At 45.6% G+C, this 18,352-nt stretch overlaps 1 protein-coding gene across 2 annotated transcripts in view; it reads left to right on the top strand.

Annotated features, from left to right (window-relative positions):
* NPLOC4 (NPL4 homolog, ubiquitin recognition factor) overlaps window positions 1-18,352 on the top strand; it is a 72,981-nt gene that overhangs the window by 1,536 nt on the left and 53,093 nt on the right. For both annotated transcript variants that reach the window (XM_066236103.1, XM_066236104.1), the window contains exons 2-3: window positions 1,441-1,521; window positions 16,742-16,854. In XM_066236103.1, the coding sequence (XP_066092200.1) occupies window positions 1,441-1,521; window positions 16,742-16,854 (194 nt within the window). The remainder of the gene's footprint in view (window positions 1-1,440; window positions 1,522-16,741; window positions 16,855-18,352) is intronic.

Raw genomic sequence — 18,352 nt, 5'->3', positions numbered from 1 at the left:
ACTGTTTCCCTTAGTACAGGTTCAACAGTGGCTTACCTTGGCACCCAGACCACCACCCTGTTGTGGCCAGTCATGTAGAATGACTTAAGCTTCACAGCTGTCCCTGAACTGTGTCAACTTGAGCTCTGGCTCCTAACGGAGTGGAGTGTCAGGCTCTTGTTCCCAAGTGAGCAGTTGAAGGATTGGTCACAGAATCTCTTAGAAACAGCTTTCTCTCTCAACAAACCTCAGTGCTGAGGATGTTTCAGAAGCAAATACATAATGCCCAGAGTGTTTTTTAGGTGTTGGATAAGAGGGGAGGGAACTAGAAATCAAAAGCCAGAAGCCTGTGTATTGCACTCCACACAGATGTGGGGGAGATAGTTAGATGTAGTTGAAGAGCATGCAGAAAATATTTTATGCTCTTAACAGTTGGGATGTCATAGGATTATTCAAAACAAAATCTTAAAAAGAGAACAAACAATATGAGGGCAAGACCTTTTCAGTCAAGTGAAAATATTAGAAAATGAAACAGTCAAGCTATTTTAGGAAAGTCTGGATTATTCTTCATTTGTTTGATAAAAGCAGATGGTAGATGGAAAGCTATTGTAGCATTTTGTCATGTGTCAGTGAAAAGCTTTTTTTTTTTTTTTTAAGACAATGGCTTGTGATGTTTTTTATCGGTATAGTGTTGTTTCAGACACAGTCAGTGCACAGTGCAGAGATTGTTGAGAGGGAAGAATACCACATGAGTGCTTTCTGGCATATTCCTATCTGTCCATCCTGCCCTTCCCAGCTAGTTGGAGCATCACCTACCTGTCTGGGCGGCAAGGCATGCCTTCTCCTGCCTCTTGCATAGTTGGCTGGGCGTAATAACTCACCTTCAGGAGGGCTTTGATCAGCATAAAATCACATCTTGGAAAGTGGTGCTCTTTGTCCCCTAGTCTTCCAGTCCTGCTGGCTGTTTTACATTTTCTTAAAACCCTGCCAAGTTATACTGTGGTATTAAACACATTTATTTTAATCTTTTTACTAAAAATAAATGACAAATTAAAAGATTTCCTGTGATTCTTTTAAATCAGACTAATGTCTGTGTATAGATCCTGGAACAAAGTTTGATCTTTTTTAGAAGAACCCAGTCATTCATGATTTATGGTGGGGTGCCCCCCCTTTTAATTTGAAGAGAAAAAGTCAGTGTTTCAGATATACTCTTTATATATGATGGTTAAACATTGAAGTTGTGTTTTTCTGATTGAAATAATAAAAGTGGAGAGCCAAGGCAGTGCTCTCAATGTGTCCTCCTGTAAGTGGCAGACCCTGCACCTCACCTGTGCTTCCTTTTAAAGAAGCATGGGTGGGCATTGTAGGGGTTGGATGGGCTTGGGGGACTACATACGTCAGTCTCAGTGATAGAGCTGGACTTCCTAGTCTTTAGTAACTGTCTTGTTTGATTTACAACAGATAATCCGTGTTCAGTCCCCAGATGGGGTGAAGCGGATCACAGCAACAAAAAGAGAGACAGCTGCAATGTTTCTGAAAAAGGTACCTGTGGCTTTGGGTATTGACCTTTCAGGATCTCCATTCTTCACTGTAATTCCCTTCCTGTTATTTACCTTTCTCTTTTCCTCATTTCCTGGTCCTACCCACGCCCGGGTTGTCTCTTACATGCTTTATCCTGTCATAATTGGTTGGACTGATACAGCGTCAGATTGTCACAGCTGGTTACAGTGCACAATTGTAGGACCAAGGTCCTAAAGGAAGTGCAAAAGTATTTCACTGGGATAATATTTATGAGAGTGAAAAACTTGAATTGTTTATCAAAGGGAAATTGTTAAAAACGTGTAGAATGATCCTACTTTGTTAAGAGGTGACAGCTATGTAGATCTGTTGTAGCACAGAATGTGATGAGAAAGAGCACAGCCAGACTTAAGAGGCAGCCTGAGAGGAGAGGCCTGGCCTGCAGGAAGGAGAGAGCAGTGAACTAACTATGCATCATGGGCTGGCCGCCTGTTTTGTTTTTTGTTTGTTTGTTTGTTTATATATATAAAGTTATATTGGGACACAGCCACTCTCACTGGTTTATATAAGGTCTACTGGAAAGTTCTGTCCGTTTTTTTTTTTTTTGTTTTGTTTTGTTTTTTTCTTTTCCTGAAGCTGGAAACGGAGAGACAGTCAGACAGACTCCCGCATGCGCCCGACTGGGATCCACCCGGCACGCCCACCATGGGGCGAACGCTCTCCCCACCAGGGGGCGATGCTCTGCCCATTTTGGGTGTCGCCATGTTGCGACCAGAGCCACTCTAGCGCCTGGGGCAGAGGCCACAGAGCCATCCCCAGCGCCCAGGCAATCTTTGCTCCAATGGAGCCTTGGCTGCGGGAGGGGAAGAGAGAGAGAGGAAAGCGCGGCGGAGGGGTGGAGAAGCAAATGGGCACTTCTCCTATGTGCCCTGGCCGGGAATCGAACCCGGGTCCTCCGCACGCTAGGCCGACGCTCTACCGCTGAGCCAACCGGCCAGGACCTGTCCGTTTTTGGAATAAAACAAAATACAAATTTTTCTTACCATCAATAAACTTTATTAAATAATATATTTCCACACCAATCCTATCTTCCGAATATGGTCTGAAATGGTTTGTTGAGCTGAATTAAGCCTTTCTGTGATCTCCGATGTTGTCAGAAAAGGATCTTGCTCCAACATGGTCTTAACAACATTGTCATCTATCAAAGATGGTCGCCCAGAACGTGGCTTATCAGAAAGGTTGAAATCACCTGTTTTGAATTTTTTGAACCATCTTCTGCATGTCCTATCAGAAACTACCTTCACCAAACACTTTCAATAAATTTCTACATGCTTCTTTTTTTTTTTTTTTTTTTAATTTTTTTTTTTATTTATTCATTTTTTTTTAGAGAGGAGAGAGAGAGGGAGAGAGAGGAGAGAGAGACAGAGAGAGAAGGGGGAAGGAGCTGGAAGCATCAACTCCCATATATGCCTTGACCAGGCAAGCCCAGGGTTTCGAACCGGCAACCTCAGCATTTCCAGGTCGATGCTTTATCTACTGCGCCACCACAGGTCAGGCTCTACATGCTTCTGTAGCATTTCTTCCTTGTTGAAATTTGTATACAATACAGTGGCGTAAATGAACTTTTTATTTATTTTTATTTTTATTTTATTTATTCATTTTTAGAGAGGAGAGAGAGAGAGGGAGAGAGAGAGACAGAAGAGAGAGACAGAGAGAGAGAGAAGGGGGAGGAGCTGGAAGCATCAACTCCCATATGTGCCTTGACCAGGCAAGCCCAGGGTTTCGAACCGGCGACCTCAGCATTTCCAAGTCGACACTTTATCCACTGCGCCACCACAGGTCAGGCCGTAAATGAACTTTATCAGTAGCCATGAGTACACTATCGCCTCACACATAAGACTAATGTGAATCAACTTTGTTTTAGTTAATTTGCTACATCAGTATGTATACATTAAGTGATAAAAATAGAGAGGCACAAAAAAAAATAGGCATACATGCGCCAAATAAACATGTGCTTATGTGTCAAAACTTGTTGTGATAGAAACGGACAGAACTTTCCGGTAGACTTTATATATAATGCTGCTTTTGAGATCTGAAAACCAAGTCGATTAGTTGTGACAGAGAGCGTGACCTGCAAAGCCAAAATATTTACTGTCTGGCCTGTTACAGAATGTTTTTGCCAACTTCTACTACATTTAACGTTATTTGAATTTGTTGCAAGCAGGTGAAACCTTTGTAATGACAAAAAATTAATGATTTTCATAAGTAAAAAAATTGTAGAGTCACAGACTGTTAGAGGAAATCTTAGGTTTCTTATATTCTGATCTTTTTTTTTTAAGTTTAAGTGAAATATATTTTTTATTTTTTAAGATTTTATTTATTCCTTTTTAGAGAGAGAGAGTAGAGAGGAAAGACAGAGAGGGAAGAGGGGGGAGCAGGAAGCATCAACTCCTATATGTACCTTGACCAGGCAAGCCCAGGGTTTTGAACCAGCAACCTCAGTATTCCAGGTTGATGCTTTATCCACTGTGCCACCACAGGTCAGGCCTTATACTCTGATCTTTTAAATTTTACAAAGGTAGAAACTGAAGGCCAAGGGAGTGAAGAGGATTTAATGAAGGCCTCAGTAGGCCTGTGATCTGTTAGGGAAGATAGAACACTTAGAAAATTTGGTTTCTAGAAGGTACTTACTATCATGATTTTAGTGGCACTGCTTATGGGACCATATTTGTAAAGGAAAAGAACTAGGTGTAATAGGCAACCGAGACTCTCTGAGTTTTCAAGAAGTTCTTAATATCCTACTCTTGGCTCAAGGTAGCAGCTGACCATTGTTAACTTGCCCCTCCAATGGTAGTAGGTCACAGTAGGTGCCAGAGTTCTTGAAAGATCATCTGAGATGAAGATGAAACCTTAAGTAACTATCCCCTACCCTTGGTCGGCTTGTGAGCCACATGCTGCTCTTTGGCCCCTTGAGTGTGGCTCTTCCACAGAATACCACGTGCGGGCGCTACCTTGATAAGGAATGTACCTACCTATATAGTTTGTTTAAAAAATTTGGCTCTCAAAAGAAATTTCAATCGTTGTACTGTTGATATTTGGCTCTGTTGACTAATGAGTTTGCCGAGCACTGCAGACAGTTGTGAAGATAAAGCAACAGACAAGAGGACTATACACAGTTCTTTGCTCTCTGGGGCTTTGTGAGGGGAATTTCTTGAACTTTAGTCTGTGGTAACTAGAGAGAGAAAAAGGCATTCATTTGTTGTTCCACTTACTTATTCATTCATTGGTTGAATTTTATAGGTACCTTGACCGTGGAGCGAACCCGTAACTTTGGTATATCCAGACAATATTCTAACCAACTACGCTACCTGGTCAGGGCTAAGTCATTAATGAATTTAAGGAGAAATATTTATGTACCACTAAGAAAGAAAAAGGAATTGTTACACTTGCTTTTCCTTGCTACTTAGAACTTTATTTTATACTTACAGATACTGCTTTTTTAGGCTTATTTGGAAATAATTTATTTTAATCATGTATTATTATTCTGTATACATGGGCAGAACATCTTAATACAGTTAAGTGGTAGTATCTCCTTGCAATGTCACTTTCAGAGTCCAGCCCTCTGAACCATTTCTTTTTTTTTTGTATTTTTCTGAAGTTGGAAACAGGGAGACAGTCAGACAGACTCCCGCATGCGCCCGACCGGGATCCACCCCGCATGCCAACCAGGGGGCGATGCTCTGCCCATCTGGGGCGTTGCTCCGCTGCAACCAGGGCCATTCTAGCGCCTGAGGCAGAGGCCATGGAGCCATCCCCAGCACTCGGACCAACTGTGCTCCAGTGGAGCCTTGGCTGCGGGAGGGGAAGAGAGAGACGGAGAGAAAGGAGAGGGGGAGGGGTGGAGAAGCAGATGGGCGCTTCTCCTGTGTGCCTTGGCCGAGAATCGAACCCAGGACTCCTGCATGCCAGGCCGACGCTTCACCACTGAGCCAACCGGCCAGGGCCTCTGAACCATTTTTGACTCAACTGTTATGTCCATGTCTTACTGTAGAGCATTATTGTCTGCACTGTTAGGAAGATCACTGCACCAGTTGCCGACACCATTCTGCAGGTGTTGGTGCTGGAGCTAGAGTTCTCTTGGCGCTTACTAGCAGGCTTGACAATTGAGGATCTTGTGCCTTCCTTGACTGATGATGGAATGACTTGTTTGATAGAAATGTTGGGGGTTGCAGTTGCCCAGCCATGGACATGGGTGACAGGTTTATATGAGCCAGGCAGTGTCCCATATGTCAGTCCTGTTGCCCTGCGGGCAAGCATAGAAAGACACTGTTGCTAGTACAATGCACCCATTATATGATAATTTTTAACCTGCTTTTTTTCACTTGACAGTAGGTTATGGACATGGTTCCATGTCTATAAATATAGATTTACATCTTTTTTAAAATTGTGAGAAAAAGTAACACAAAATCTTTCATCTAAACAATTTTTTTTTTTTTTTTTTACATAGGCGGAGATAGACAGGGACAGACAGACAGGAATGGAGAGAGATATGAGAAGCATCAATCATTAGTTTTTCGTTGCGCGTTGCGACTTCTTAGTTGTTCATTGATTGCTTTCTCATATGTGCCTTGACCGCGGGCCTTCAGCAGACCGAGTAACCCCTTGCTGGAGCCAGCGACCTTGAGTCCAAGTTGGTGAGCTTTTTGCTCAAGCCAGATGAGCCCGCGCTCAAGCTGGTGACCTCGGGGTCTCAAACCTGGGTCCTTCCGCATCCCAGTCCGATGCTCTATCCACTGCACCACCACCTGGTCAGGCTCACCTAAACTATTTTTAAGTGCACAGTTCCGTAGCATTAAGTATATTCATATTGTGCAACCATCACCACCCTCCACCTCCAGAACTTTTCATCATGTAGATCTGAAACTCTGTCCCTGCCTGACCTGTGGTGGCGCAGTGGATCAAGCATCGACCTGGAATGCTGAGTTCGCGGATTCAAAACCCTGGGCTTGCCTCGTCAAGGCACATGTGGGAATTGGTGCTTCTCTCTCTCTCTCTTCTCTAAAATGAATAAATAAATAAATAAAAAGAAACTTTGTCCCCACTAAACACTAACTTTGCCTTCTCCCTCCCCCAGCCCTGGTAACTACCATCCTACTTCCTTTCTCTATGAATCTGATTACTCTATGTATCTCATATTAGTAGGATTATACTAATCTTTTTTTTTTTTTTTTACAGTAACAGAAACTCAGATAGAGGGATAGATAGAGACAGACAGAAACAGAGAGAGATGAGAAGCATCAATCATCAGTTTTTTGTTGCAACACCTTAGTTGTTCATTGATTGCTTTCTCATATGAAGGCCTTGACCGTGGGCCTTCAGCAGACCAAGTAACCCCTTGCTCGAGCCAGTGACCTTGGGTCCAAGCTGGTGAGCTTTCTGCTCTAGCCAGATGAGCCTGGGCTCAAGCTGGTGACCTCGGGGTCTCGAACCTGGGTCCTTCCGCATCCCAGTCCGATGCTCTAACCACTGTGCCACTGCCTTGTCAGGCGGATTATACTAATATTTAATAATTAAAAATTTGGCTATACGCCTGACCAGGCCGTGGCGCAGTGGATAGAGCATTGGACTGGGATGCGGAGGACCCAGGTTCAAGACCCCGAGGTCGCCAGCTTAAGCGCGGGCTCATCTGGTTTGAGCAAAAGCTCACCAGCTTGGACCCAAGGTCGCTGGCTTGAGCAAGGGGTTACTCGGTCTGCTGAAGGCCCGCGGTCAAGGCACATAAGAGAAAGCAATCAATGAACAACTAAGGTGTCGCAACGAAAAACTAATGATTGATGCTTCTCATCTCTCTCCATTCTTGTCTGTCTGTCCCTGTCTATCCCTCTCTCTGACTCTCTCTCTGTCTCTGTAAAAAAAACCCAAAATAAAATAAAATTTGGCTATACATATGTGCCCTATAAGTGGGCTTTGAAATGTCCTTTCTGTCCTCACAAACTTGCTTAAAAAGTGTGTATTGTCCACTGTGAACAGTGCTGGCTCCAGCGTGCTGTTTCCACCCTTGGTGGCCTTGATCCTGGTTTAATATGTGCCATTATGCAGCATAAGGAAATGTTTGCAAGTGCGATGTCATAGAGTACATTGCAAATGCCTCAGAGAATCCTAGTCATTGGTGCCTTTGAGACCATCTGATGCTTCTCACTTGAGTTCCCTCTCTGAGTCATCAGATGTAACCCCAGGACAGATCTCTCTGACTGTCCCACTTGCTATCACCCTGTCTGCCTTCTGCTGTTGCTCCCCTGAGTCAGAGAGAGAGGGACAGATAGGGACAGACAGATAGGAAGAGAGAGAGAGATGAGAAACATCAATTCTTTATTTATTTTTTGTATTTTTCTGAAGTTGGAAACGGGGAGGCAGTCAGATAGACTCCCTCATGCGCCTGACTGGGATCCACCTGGCACGCCCCCCAGGAGGCGATGCTCTGACCATTTGGGGTGTTGCTCTGTTGCAACCAGAGCCATTCTAGCACCTGAGGCAGAGGCCATAGAGCCATCCCCAGCGCCCGGGCCAACTTTGCTCCAGTGGAGCTTTGGCTGCGGGAGGGGAGGAGAGAAACAGAGAGGAAGGAGAGGGGGAGGGGTGAAGAAGCAAATGGGCACATCTTAATTGTTCATTGATTGCTTTCACATATGTGCCTTGATGGGGGGGGGGGCTACAGCCGACCAAGTAACCCCTTGCTTAAGCCAGCGACCTTGGGTCCAAGCTGGTGAGCTTTGCTTACACCAGATGAGCCCGTGCTCAAGCTGGCGGCCTTGGGGTCTTGAACCTGGGTCCTCCGCATCCCAGTCCGATGCTCTATCCACTGTGCAACCGCCTGGTCAGGCCTTAGTCCTGTCTTTTTTTTTTTTTTTTTTGTATTTTTCCGAAGCTAGAAAGGGGAGAGACAGTCAGACAGACTCCTGCATGCGCCCGACCGGGATCCACTCGGCATGCCCACCAGGGGGCGACGCTCTGCCCACCAGGGGGCAATGATCTGCCCCTCCGGGGCGTTGCTCTGCCGCGACCAGAGCCACTCTAGCGCCTGGGACAGAGGCCAAGGAGCCATCCCCAGCGCCTGGGCCATCTTTGCTCCAGTGGAGCCTTGGCTGCGGGAGGGGAAGAGAGAGACAGAGAGGAAGGAGAGGGGGAAGGGTGGAGAAGCAGATGGGCGCTTCTCCTGTGTGCCCTGGCCAGGAATCGAACCCGGGACTTCTACACGCCAGGCCAACGCTCTACCACTGAGCCAACCGGCCAGGGCCCTTAGTCCTGTCTTAATCAGCCTCTCAGCAGTGTGTGACACAGTCCCTTCTCGTCACAGTACTGGAAACTTTTTTTAACCATAAAATAAAATACATACTAAGAAATACTTGAAGAATAGGAGCAGCCAACTGATGATGAAGTGAAGGTCCAGGTCACAGTGGAATGGTGCCAGCACTGTGGAAGGCATCAGTCAGCCTTCCCCACTCCCCCACCAGCCCTCTCTTGAACCGACTGGAATGGCCTCCTTCAGTGTGTCACCACCTGAGCATGGGTTGTTGAACCCATTTAAATTTTAGTTCTGCTGTTTTTTTGGTTTTTTTTAGAGACAGAGTCTGAGAGAGGGATAGACAGACAGGAACAGAGAGATGAGAAGCATCAATTATTAGTTTTTTGTTGTGCGTTGCAACTTCTTAGTTGTTCATTGATTGCTTTCTCATATATGTGCCTTGACAGCGGGCCTTCAGCAGGCTGAGTAACCCCTTGCTGGAGCCAGGGACCCTGGGTCCAAGCTGGTGAGCTTTTTGCTCAAGCCAGATGAGCCCGCGCTCAAGCTGGCAACCTCGGGGTCTCGAACCTGGATCCTTCCACATTCCAGTCCAACGCTCTATCCACTGCGCCACCACCTGGTCAGGCTAGTTCTGCTGTTTTTGAACTTAGATGGAGTCATGCTACATGCTCTCTTTTGTTACCTTCAATTATAAATGCTTGTGAAACTCTCATTCCATATCATGTTTCTGGCTTTATTACAGTAATCACATCAAGATGACCTCAGGTGTGGATATCAAGTTTTTAAGATTTTAATTGTGCTCTTAAGAGGTTCTGCTAAGATTTTGTGTAAATGCCCATTGCCCTATGTTATATTTTGGTATCTTCCGATACAGAACTCATCAAGTTCACAGAAGCAGTAATTTTCACAGGAATACTATTAAAAAATATACATATTTCTGCATTCTCCCAAAGTGGGGTTCAGCAAAGGTGAAGGACTGTTGCTGGTTATATTTGAGAATGCATCTCAGTCCCGATAGAAGCCAGGCTCTAATCATGTGGTTGTGTCATCTTTACATAATACCCCCTACCCTGTTTTGTCATCTTTACATAATACCCCTACCCTGTTTTGGAATGTGCTTTACATCTAGGAGTATTTAACTTTCCTACAGCTAACCATCTGGTGAAGAGTTCTCATTCTTGGAGATAGTTTGCAGTGCTTTGTCTATGGAAAAAGTGTGGTTTTTGCAGAATTGGTGAAATGCTACAATTAGTTAATTGCAGTTTACATCTAAGCAGTTTTAGGGAAGAGTCAAATTAAAGCCATTATTTTTAGTCTGTAGTCCTAATTATTTGCACTTGAGAATACAAATTTTATGTTCTTAATTTCCTGATGCTTTATTTTATGAATGCCACTTTTAGCTTAGGAAAAAAATCACATGGTATCAGATACTATAGTACATCTGGTAGAAAGTCTTAACTTTGTCTTAAAGATCATTTCTTATCACTTCTAGAATTTCAGGATGACAAAGTGATTTGGAGTTTTAATCAATTTTTTTTATATTAAAAGCAAATAGGTTAGTGCATGAAGTTCACTATTAATTTAACTTTTTCCTTATAGTAAATAAATGCTAAGTCTTAGCAGTAATTCCATATTAAAGGATAAATCACTCAGGTGAAAAAACAGGTAGAAGGAGGGTATGAGGTATAGGTGAGTGTCAGGGACTTGGGGACACAGCTCTCCAGTCTCACTCTGGACTTGCAGAGCCTGTGTCAGGGTTCTCATAACAGTTCTGTGACATTTTCACATTGTGTAATTTAGAGTTCTTATCCTCATGACTTCTGCCTTGCTTTTTCTCCAGTGTTTCATTAGGTCTGAGTTTCTGTCTGGTAACATTTTTCTTCTGCCTGAAGAATGTCCAGGAACATTTATAGGCCTGCTGGCCACTGCTCCCTTGGGTTTCATTGACCTGAAATCATTTTACCCTTGTATTTGAAGGGTATTTTCACCAGATAAAGAATTCTGAGTTGACAGATTTTATTCCGCCTTTGGCACTTTTTAAAAAAATTGATTTGAACCCTGACTGGATGGCTCAGTTGGTTATAGCATCATCCTGAAGTACAGATGTTGCTGGTTTGATCCACAGTCAGGGCACATATAGGAATAGATTGATGGTCCTGCTTCTCTCTTTCTTCCTTCCTCTCTAAAAATCAATAAAGTAACCATAAAAAAATTATTTAAAAGAAACATGGATTTGGTTTTCCACTTATGCATTCCTTGGTTGGGTTTTTTTTCCCAATTTTTGGATTTTTCTGAAGTGAGAAGGTAGGGGGCAGACACTCCTGCATGTGCCTGACTGGGATCCTCCCAGCATGCCCACCAGGGGGCGATGCTCTGCCCATCTAGGGCGTTGCTCCATAGCAACTTTAGCCATTCTAGTGCCTGAGGCAGAGGCCATGGAGCCATCCTCAGTGCCTGGGCAAACTGCTCCAGTAGAGCCTTGGCTGTGGGCGGGGAAGAGAGAGATAGAGAGAAAGGAGGGGGGAAGGGTGGAGAACCAGATGGGTGCTTCTCCTGTGTTCTGACTGGGATTTGAACCCAGGACATCCACACACCAGGCTGACATTTTACCACTGAGCCAGCCAGCCAGGGCTGCATTTCTTGGTTGATTCTTGTATGTGCCCTGACCAGGATCATCCCTACAACCTTGGTTTATCCAGACAGTGCTCTAACCAACTGAGCTATATGGCCAAGGCTGTTACTCTTTCCTTTTTTTTTTTTTTTTTTTTTTTTGGTTACAGAGAGAGAGAGAGAGAGAGACAAGGAGAGGGACAGATAGGGACAGGCAGGCAGGAAGGGAAAGAGATGAGAAGCATCAATTCTTCATCATGGCACATTAGTTGTTCATTGATTGCTTTCTTATATGTGTCTTGACTGGGGGGCTCCACCAGAGCGAGTGACCCCTTGCTTAAGCCAGCAACCTTGGGCTTTAAGCCAGTGACCTTTGGGCTCAAGCCAGTGACCATGGGTTCATACCTGTGATTCCATGCTCAAGCCAGTGACCCTGCGCTCAATCTAGTGAGCTCACGCTTGAACAGGATGAGCCTGTGCTCAAGCCGGTAACCTTGGGGTTTCAAACATAGGTCCTCTATGTCGCAGTCTAATGCTCTACCCACTGTGCCACCACCTGGTCAGGCTTCTTTTTCTTTTTTTTTTAATTAAGTGAGAGGTAGGGAGACATAGAGACAGATTCCCACATATGTCCTGACTGGGATTCACCTGGCAAGCCCCCTATAGGGCAATCCTCTGCCCATCTGGCGAGCTGCTCCGTTGCTCGGCAACGGAGCTATTTCAGGGCCTGAGGCAAGGCCATTGTTATTGCCCAAAGCCAACTTGCTTGAACTGTTCAAGCTATGGCTGCAGCGGGGTGGGGGTGGGGGTGGAGAAGCAGATGGGTGTTTCTCCTGTGTACCCTGACCAGGAATTGGACCCAGGACTTCCACACGCCAGGCTGATGCTTTACCGCTGAGCAACCTGGCCAGGGCCAGGGCTAGTGCTGTTACTCTTAAATTTTTTTTATCAAGTTTGAGATTTTCAGCCATTCTTCCTTCCCTTCAAATATTTCTCAATTCTTTTTTTTTTTTTTTTACAGAGACAGAGTGAGTCAGAGAGAGGGATAGACAGGGACAGACAGAAACGGAGAGAGATGAGAAGCATCAATCATCAGTTTTTCATCGCGACACTTTAGTTCATTGATTGCTTTCTCATTCGTGCCTTGACGTGGGTCTTCAGCAGACCGAGTAACCCTTTGCTGGAGCCAGCGACCTCGGGTTCAAGCTGGTGGGCTTTTGCTCAAACCAGATGAGCCCGCCCTCAAGCTGGCGACCTTGGGGTTTCAAACCTGGGTCCTCTGCATCCCAGTCCGACACTCTATCCACTGCGCCACCTCCTCAGGCTCAATTCTATTCTTATTCTCTTCAAGGATCATTTGACATTGTCCCAGAGGTTCCCCAGGCTCTGTTCATTTTTCTTTAAATCTCTTCTTCAGATTGTATAGTTTTTATTAACCTGTCTTTAGGTTAATTGCTCCTCTGTCATCTCCCTTCTGCTGACAAGCTGATTCAGTAACTTTTTCATTTCAGTTACTGTATTTTTCAGTTGTAGAATTTTCATTTGATTGTTCTTTATCATTTGTTTGTCTTCCAAGATCTCCTGTGTCTTTGTTTGTTTATTCCAATGTCCCTTAAGTGTCTAAAGCTCAAACCTTCTCCTGCCCTCAGACTCAAGTACTAACTGCCTGCCTGACACCTTCACTAGTGTGTCTGGGAGTCACTTTATTTTTTTTTTAAATTTTTTTTAAATATTTTTATTTATTCATTTTAGAGAGAGAGAGAGAGAGAGACAGACAGACAGACAGAAAGGAGGAACAGGAAGCATCAACTCCCATATGTGCCTTGACCAGGCAAGCCCAGGGTTTCAAACTGGCGACCTCAGTGTTTCCAGGTCGACATTTTTTTTTTTTTTTTTTAATTTTTATTTATTTATTTATTCATTTTTAGAGAGGAGAAAGAGAGAGAGAGGAGAGAGAGACAGTGAGAGAGAAGGGGGAGGAGCTGGAAGCATCAACTCCCATATGTGCCTTGACCAGGCAAGCCCAGGGTTTCAAACAGGCGACCTCAGCATTTCCAGGTCGACGCTTTATCCACTGCGCCACCACAGGTCAGGCTCCAGGTCGACATTTTATCCACTGCACCACCACAGGTCAGGCTGGGAGTCACTTTAAATCTCAGTGTTGCCTGACCAGGTGGTGGCACAGTGAGTAGAACATTGGCCTGGGACACGGAGGACTCAGGTTTGAAAGCCCAAGGTTACTAGCTTGAATGCCGCATCACTGGCTTGAATGTGGGATCATAGACATGGTTGCTGGCTTCAGCCCAAAGTTTGCTGGCTTTAAGCCCAAGATCACTGGCTTGAGCCCAAGGTCACTGGCTTGAGCCCAAGGTTGCTGGCTTGAGCAAGCCATCACTGGCTTGGCTGGATCCCTTCTGGTCAAGGCACGTATTAAAGGGCAATCAGTGAACAACTAAGATGCCACAACGAAGAACTGATGCTACTCATTTTTGTTCCTGTCTATCTGTCCCTTTCTGTCCCTCTTTCTGTCTCTATCTCTGTCTCTCTTGCAGAAAAATAAGTCTGTGTCAAGTGAAAGGTCCAATTTTCCTTTAGTCTCTGTCTTCAGCCTTTCTTGTGGTATCCTTACAGGTGTTGCTTGAGAACAGGTCTCCACCCAGTTCTCAAGCTGGAAATCTAAACATCACTCTGATGTACTTCCTGTCTCTCACTCAATTCTGCCCTTTGTTTTTCCAATTAGTAAGGACTTTTGATTATAACTGCAAGGCACTCCTCCCTCTGCTCCACTGTCCTGGCCTCGTGTAAGCCCCCATCTCCCCTGGGCTGCACACTGGGCTCTCCCACTCTCTCTCCCCTCCTGCAGCAGAGCTGGTGAGAACTAGGATCAGGGACTTGGCAACCTCCCCATGGCTCCCCGGGGCTTCCCTCAGCTCTGAGGCTGGAATACAGATGCCTTAAGCCCCTATGGCCCCTTATGTTGCTCTTGTCTACCTTGCCAGTCTCATCTTATCCCACTTCCTGCCTGCCTGCCTGGTTCCAGCCTTACTGGCCTCTCTTCTGCACCCTGTCCTGCCTTCGGCCTGTGCACGTGGTCCTCCTGCTTGCATTGTTCTTTCCTAGCTCTGTATGTGGCAGGCTCACTCTCCTTCAGGCCTGTATTCACATGGGGTCCTCAGAGAGGCCTCCTCTATCTTCCTGTCTGGAGTAGCTTCTCCTATGTCTCACTCTTCCTTTCCTGCCCTGGGGCTTGTCTCAACTTATGTTGAGTTTGTCTCCATTTTTTTTTTTTTTTTTACAGTGACAGAGAGAGAGTCAGAGAGAGGGATAGATAAGGACAGACAGACAGGAATGGAGAGAGATGAGAAGCATCAATCATTAGTTTTTCGTTGCAACACCTTAGTTATTCGTTGATTGCTTTCTCATATGTGCCTTGACCATGGGGCTGCAGCAGACCGAGTAACCCCTTGCTCGAGCCAGTGACCTTGGGTCCAAGCTGGTGAGCTTTCCTCAAACCAGATGAGCCCACACTCAAGCTGGCGACCTCGAGGTCTCGAACCTGGGTCCTCCGCATCCCAGTCTGACACTCCATCCACTGTGCCATTGCCGGTCAGGCTGTTTCCCTCATTTGATGGTAAGATCCTCGAAGGCAGGAACCTTGTCTGGTTTTTTTTGTTGTTTTTTTTTTTTCCTGAAGCTAGAAACCGGGAGAGACAGTCAGACAGACTCCCGCATGCGCCCAACCGGGATCCATCCTGCACGCTCACCAGGGGGCGAGGCTCTGCCCACCGGGGGGCTATGCTCTGCCCCTCCAGGGTGTCGCTCTGCCGTGACCAGAGCCACTCTAGCGCCTGGGGCAGAGGCCAAGGAGCCATCCCCAGCGCCCGGGCCATCTTTGCTCCAATGGAACCTCGCCGCGGAAGGGGAAGAGAGAGACAGAGAGGAAGGAGAGGGGGAGGGGTGGAGAAGCAAATGGGCGCTTCTCCTGTGTGCCCTGGCCGGGAATCGAACCTGGGACCCCTGCACGCCAGGCCGACGCTCTACCACTGAGCCAACCGGCCAGGGCCTGTCTGTTTTTATTTACTGTCTGAGCACCAGAGTGGAGTCAGCACGCAGGACTGCTCACTGTGTTTTGGTGAGTGCATGTATATGCGCATTGCCTGGCCCCGTGGGTGTTCATTACCGATTTACAGGCATCTTTTGACGCTTCATTCTTCTGTTATGTTTGAAGATTGGAATTGGGGTTTTTTCCTTTTTTTTTCTTTTTCTGAAGCTGGAAACGGGGGGAGACAGTCAGACAGACTCCCACATGCGCCCGACCAGGATCCACCCGGCACGCCCACCAGGGGCGAAGCTCTGCCCACCAGGGGGCGATGCTCTGCCCCTCCGGGGCCTCACTCTGCCGCGACCAGAGCCACTTTAGCACCTGGGGCAGAGGCCAAGGAGCCATCCCCAGTGCCCGGGCCATCTTTGCTCCAATGGAGCCTTGGCTGCTGGAGGGGAAGAGAGAGACAGAGAGGAAGGAGGGGGGGGTGGAGAAGCAAATGGGCGCTTCTCCTATGTACCCTGGCCGGGAATCGAACCCGGGTCCCCCGCACGCCAGTCCGATGCTCTACCGCTGAGCCAACCGGCCAGGGCTGGAATTGGGTTTTTATAGTTGATATCAAAAGTTGAAATTTAACTTTCCAGATGTGGCCGCAACTCTTGGCTTGCTTCAGACTCTTCAGTGTGTCACTCAGTCTTGTAGTGTTTACACAAAGCTTTGCTTCTGGCCCTGGCCGGTTGGCTCAGCGGTAGAGCGTCGGCCTAGCGTGCGGAGGACCCGGGTTCGATTCCCGGCCAGGGCACACAGGAGAAGTGCCCATTTGCTTCTCCACCCCTCCGCCGCGCTTTCCTCTCTGTCTCTCTCGTCCCCTCCCGCAGCCAAGGCTCCATTGGAGCAAAGATGGCCCGGGCTCTGGGGATGGCTCTGTGGCCTCTGCCCCAGGCGCTAGAGTGACTCTGGTCGCAACATGGCGACGCCCAGGATGGGCAGAGCATCGCCCCCTGGTGGGCAGAGCGTCGCCCCTAGTGGGCGTGCCGGGTGGATCCCGGTCGGGCGCATGCGGGAGTCTAAAAAAAAAGAAAAGAAACAAAGTTTTGCTTCTTTTTGGCCTCTTTTCTCATTTTGCTTGACATCTGTGTAAGCAATTCTGCTTCCTCACAGAGAGACAGTAATGAGAGAAATTTGACTAATGAGGAGCAGTTTCTAAATTGAATGAGTGTTCTAGTAATGTCTGAGGTACCTGCAGAATTCAGTATTTCATTAAATCTGTTGTTTGGGGCTTGTTTCAGGTCGCAAAGGAGTTTGGCTTCCAGAATAATGGTTTCTCAGTTTACATCAATAGAAACAAGACTGGAGAGATAACAGCATCATCCAACAAGTCCCTCAACCTGCTAAAAATAAAGTAAGTACCATTGGGGAGGAGACCTGGTAGGGAGGAAATGGTCATCCATGGAGGTTGCTTGATTCAAGCCTGTTTCCTCCTCAGGCCACTGTTAATTACAGTCCTCTTCACCAACCACAATACAAATCACCGTATTTTTGCCAGGTGTTGAGCAGTTGCACTGAATCTTGTTACTATTGAACTGGTTTGATTGATGCACAGAGTTCTGAGAGGTGTGCCACTGAGGAGAAAGTTAGGGTCTTAGGCCATGTGCACAGGTGCTTCCTTTTTCTTTTTTTTGTGACAGAGGATAGGGACAAACAGACAGGAAGGGAGATGAGAAGCATCAGTTCTTCATTGTGGCTTCTTACTCTCCTTAGTTTAGTGGTTCTCAAACTTTTTGAAGTCGAGGCACATTTAAAATCCTACAAATAGTTGTAGGTGCACTATATACAAATTTCTGAGAAATATGTTATAATAATTAAGTCAAATATTAAAGAAAAAAAAATAAAGTCCAAGCGTGCCTTTATGGTAATTAAACAAAATAAATATGACAAAATTAAATTTATTCTGACATTAAAATACATTTTTATGTTTTTTAAGTTATACTTTTTAGAATTCGTAAAAGAGAGGAGTTAAAAAATTTAAAAAAGACAAAATTATCTTTTTTTATATATATATATATATTCTTAGTAAGATTTAGTAAATTCGGCAGGTCCAGTGCAAATGTGCTAAGTTTTTTTTTTCTTATGTTTATGAGAAACATGAGCCTGATGTGTCCTAGCGATTTCTTCAAAGTTTGGGCATATATTTGAAAGGCAAACTCTCATTTCCTCTTCAATACATTGAAGAATTCCTCTCTTTTTACTCTTGTGTTGAGGGTAGAAAATCCTAATTTGCATAAATAGGATGTTGAAAATTGTAGTAAAATGTTCAAAGCTTTTTAGATATTGCCACATATTCTTTTATAGAAATCCAAAAGGCTACAAGAGACAATGTCTTTTTTTTTTTTTTTTCAATTTTATTTTATTTTATTTTTTCAGAGACAGAGAGAGAGTCAGAGAGAGGGATAGATAGGGACAGACAGACAGGAACGGAGAGATGAGAAGCATCAATCATTAGTTTTTCATTGCACATTGCAACACCTTAGTTGTTCATTGATTGCTTTCTCATATGTGCCTTGACCGTGGGTCTTCAGCAGACCGAGTAACCCCATGCTCGGGCCAGCGACCTTGGGTTCAAGCTGGTGAGCTTTTGCTCAAACCAGATGAGCCTGCACTCAAGCTGGCGACCTCGGGGTCTTGAACCCGGGTCCTCTGCATCCCAGTCCAACGCTCTATCCACTGAGCCACCGCCTGGTCAGGCAAGAGACAATTTCTTATGTTTAATCATCAATCCAGGATCAGTGGATATAGCTGCCAGTTCTTCTTCTTCTTCTTTTTTTTTTTTCCCATTTTTCTGAAGCTGGAAACAGGGAGAAACAGTTAGACAGACTCCCGCATGCGCCCGACTGGGATCC

The sequence above is a fragment of the Saccopteryx bilineata genome, chromosome 6 (genome assembly GCF_036850765.1).
Source record: "Saccopteryx bilineata isolate mSacBil1 chromosome 6, mSacBil1_pri_phased_curated, whole genome shotgun sequence".
In the NCBI taxonomy this organism is placed as follows: Eukaryota; Metazoa; Chordata; class Mammalia; order Chiroptera; family Emballonuridae; genus Saccopteryx; species Saccopteryx bilineata.
This window is presented reverse-complemented; position numbering and strand designations above follow the sequence as displayed.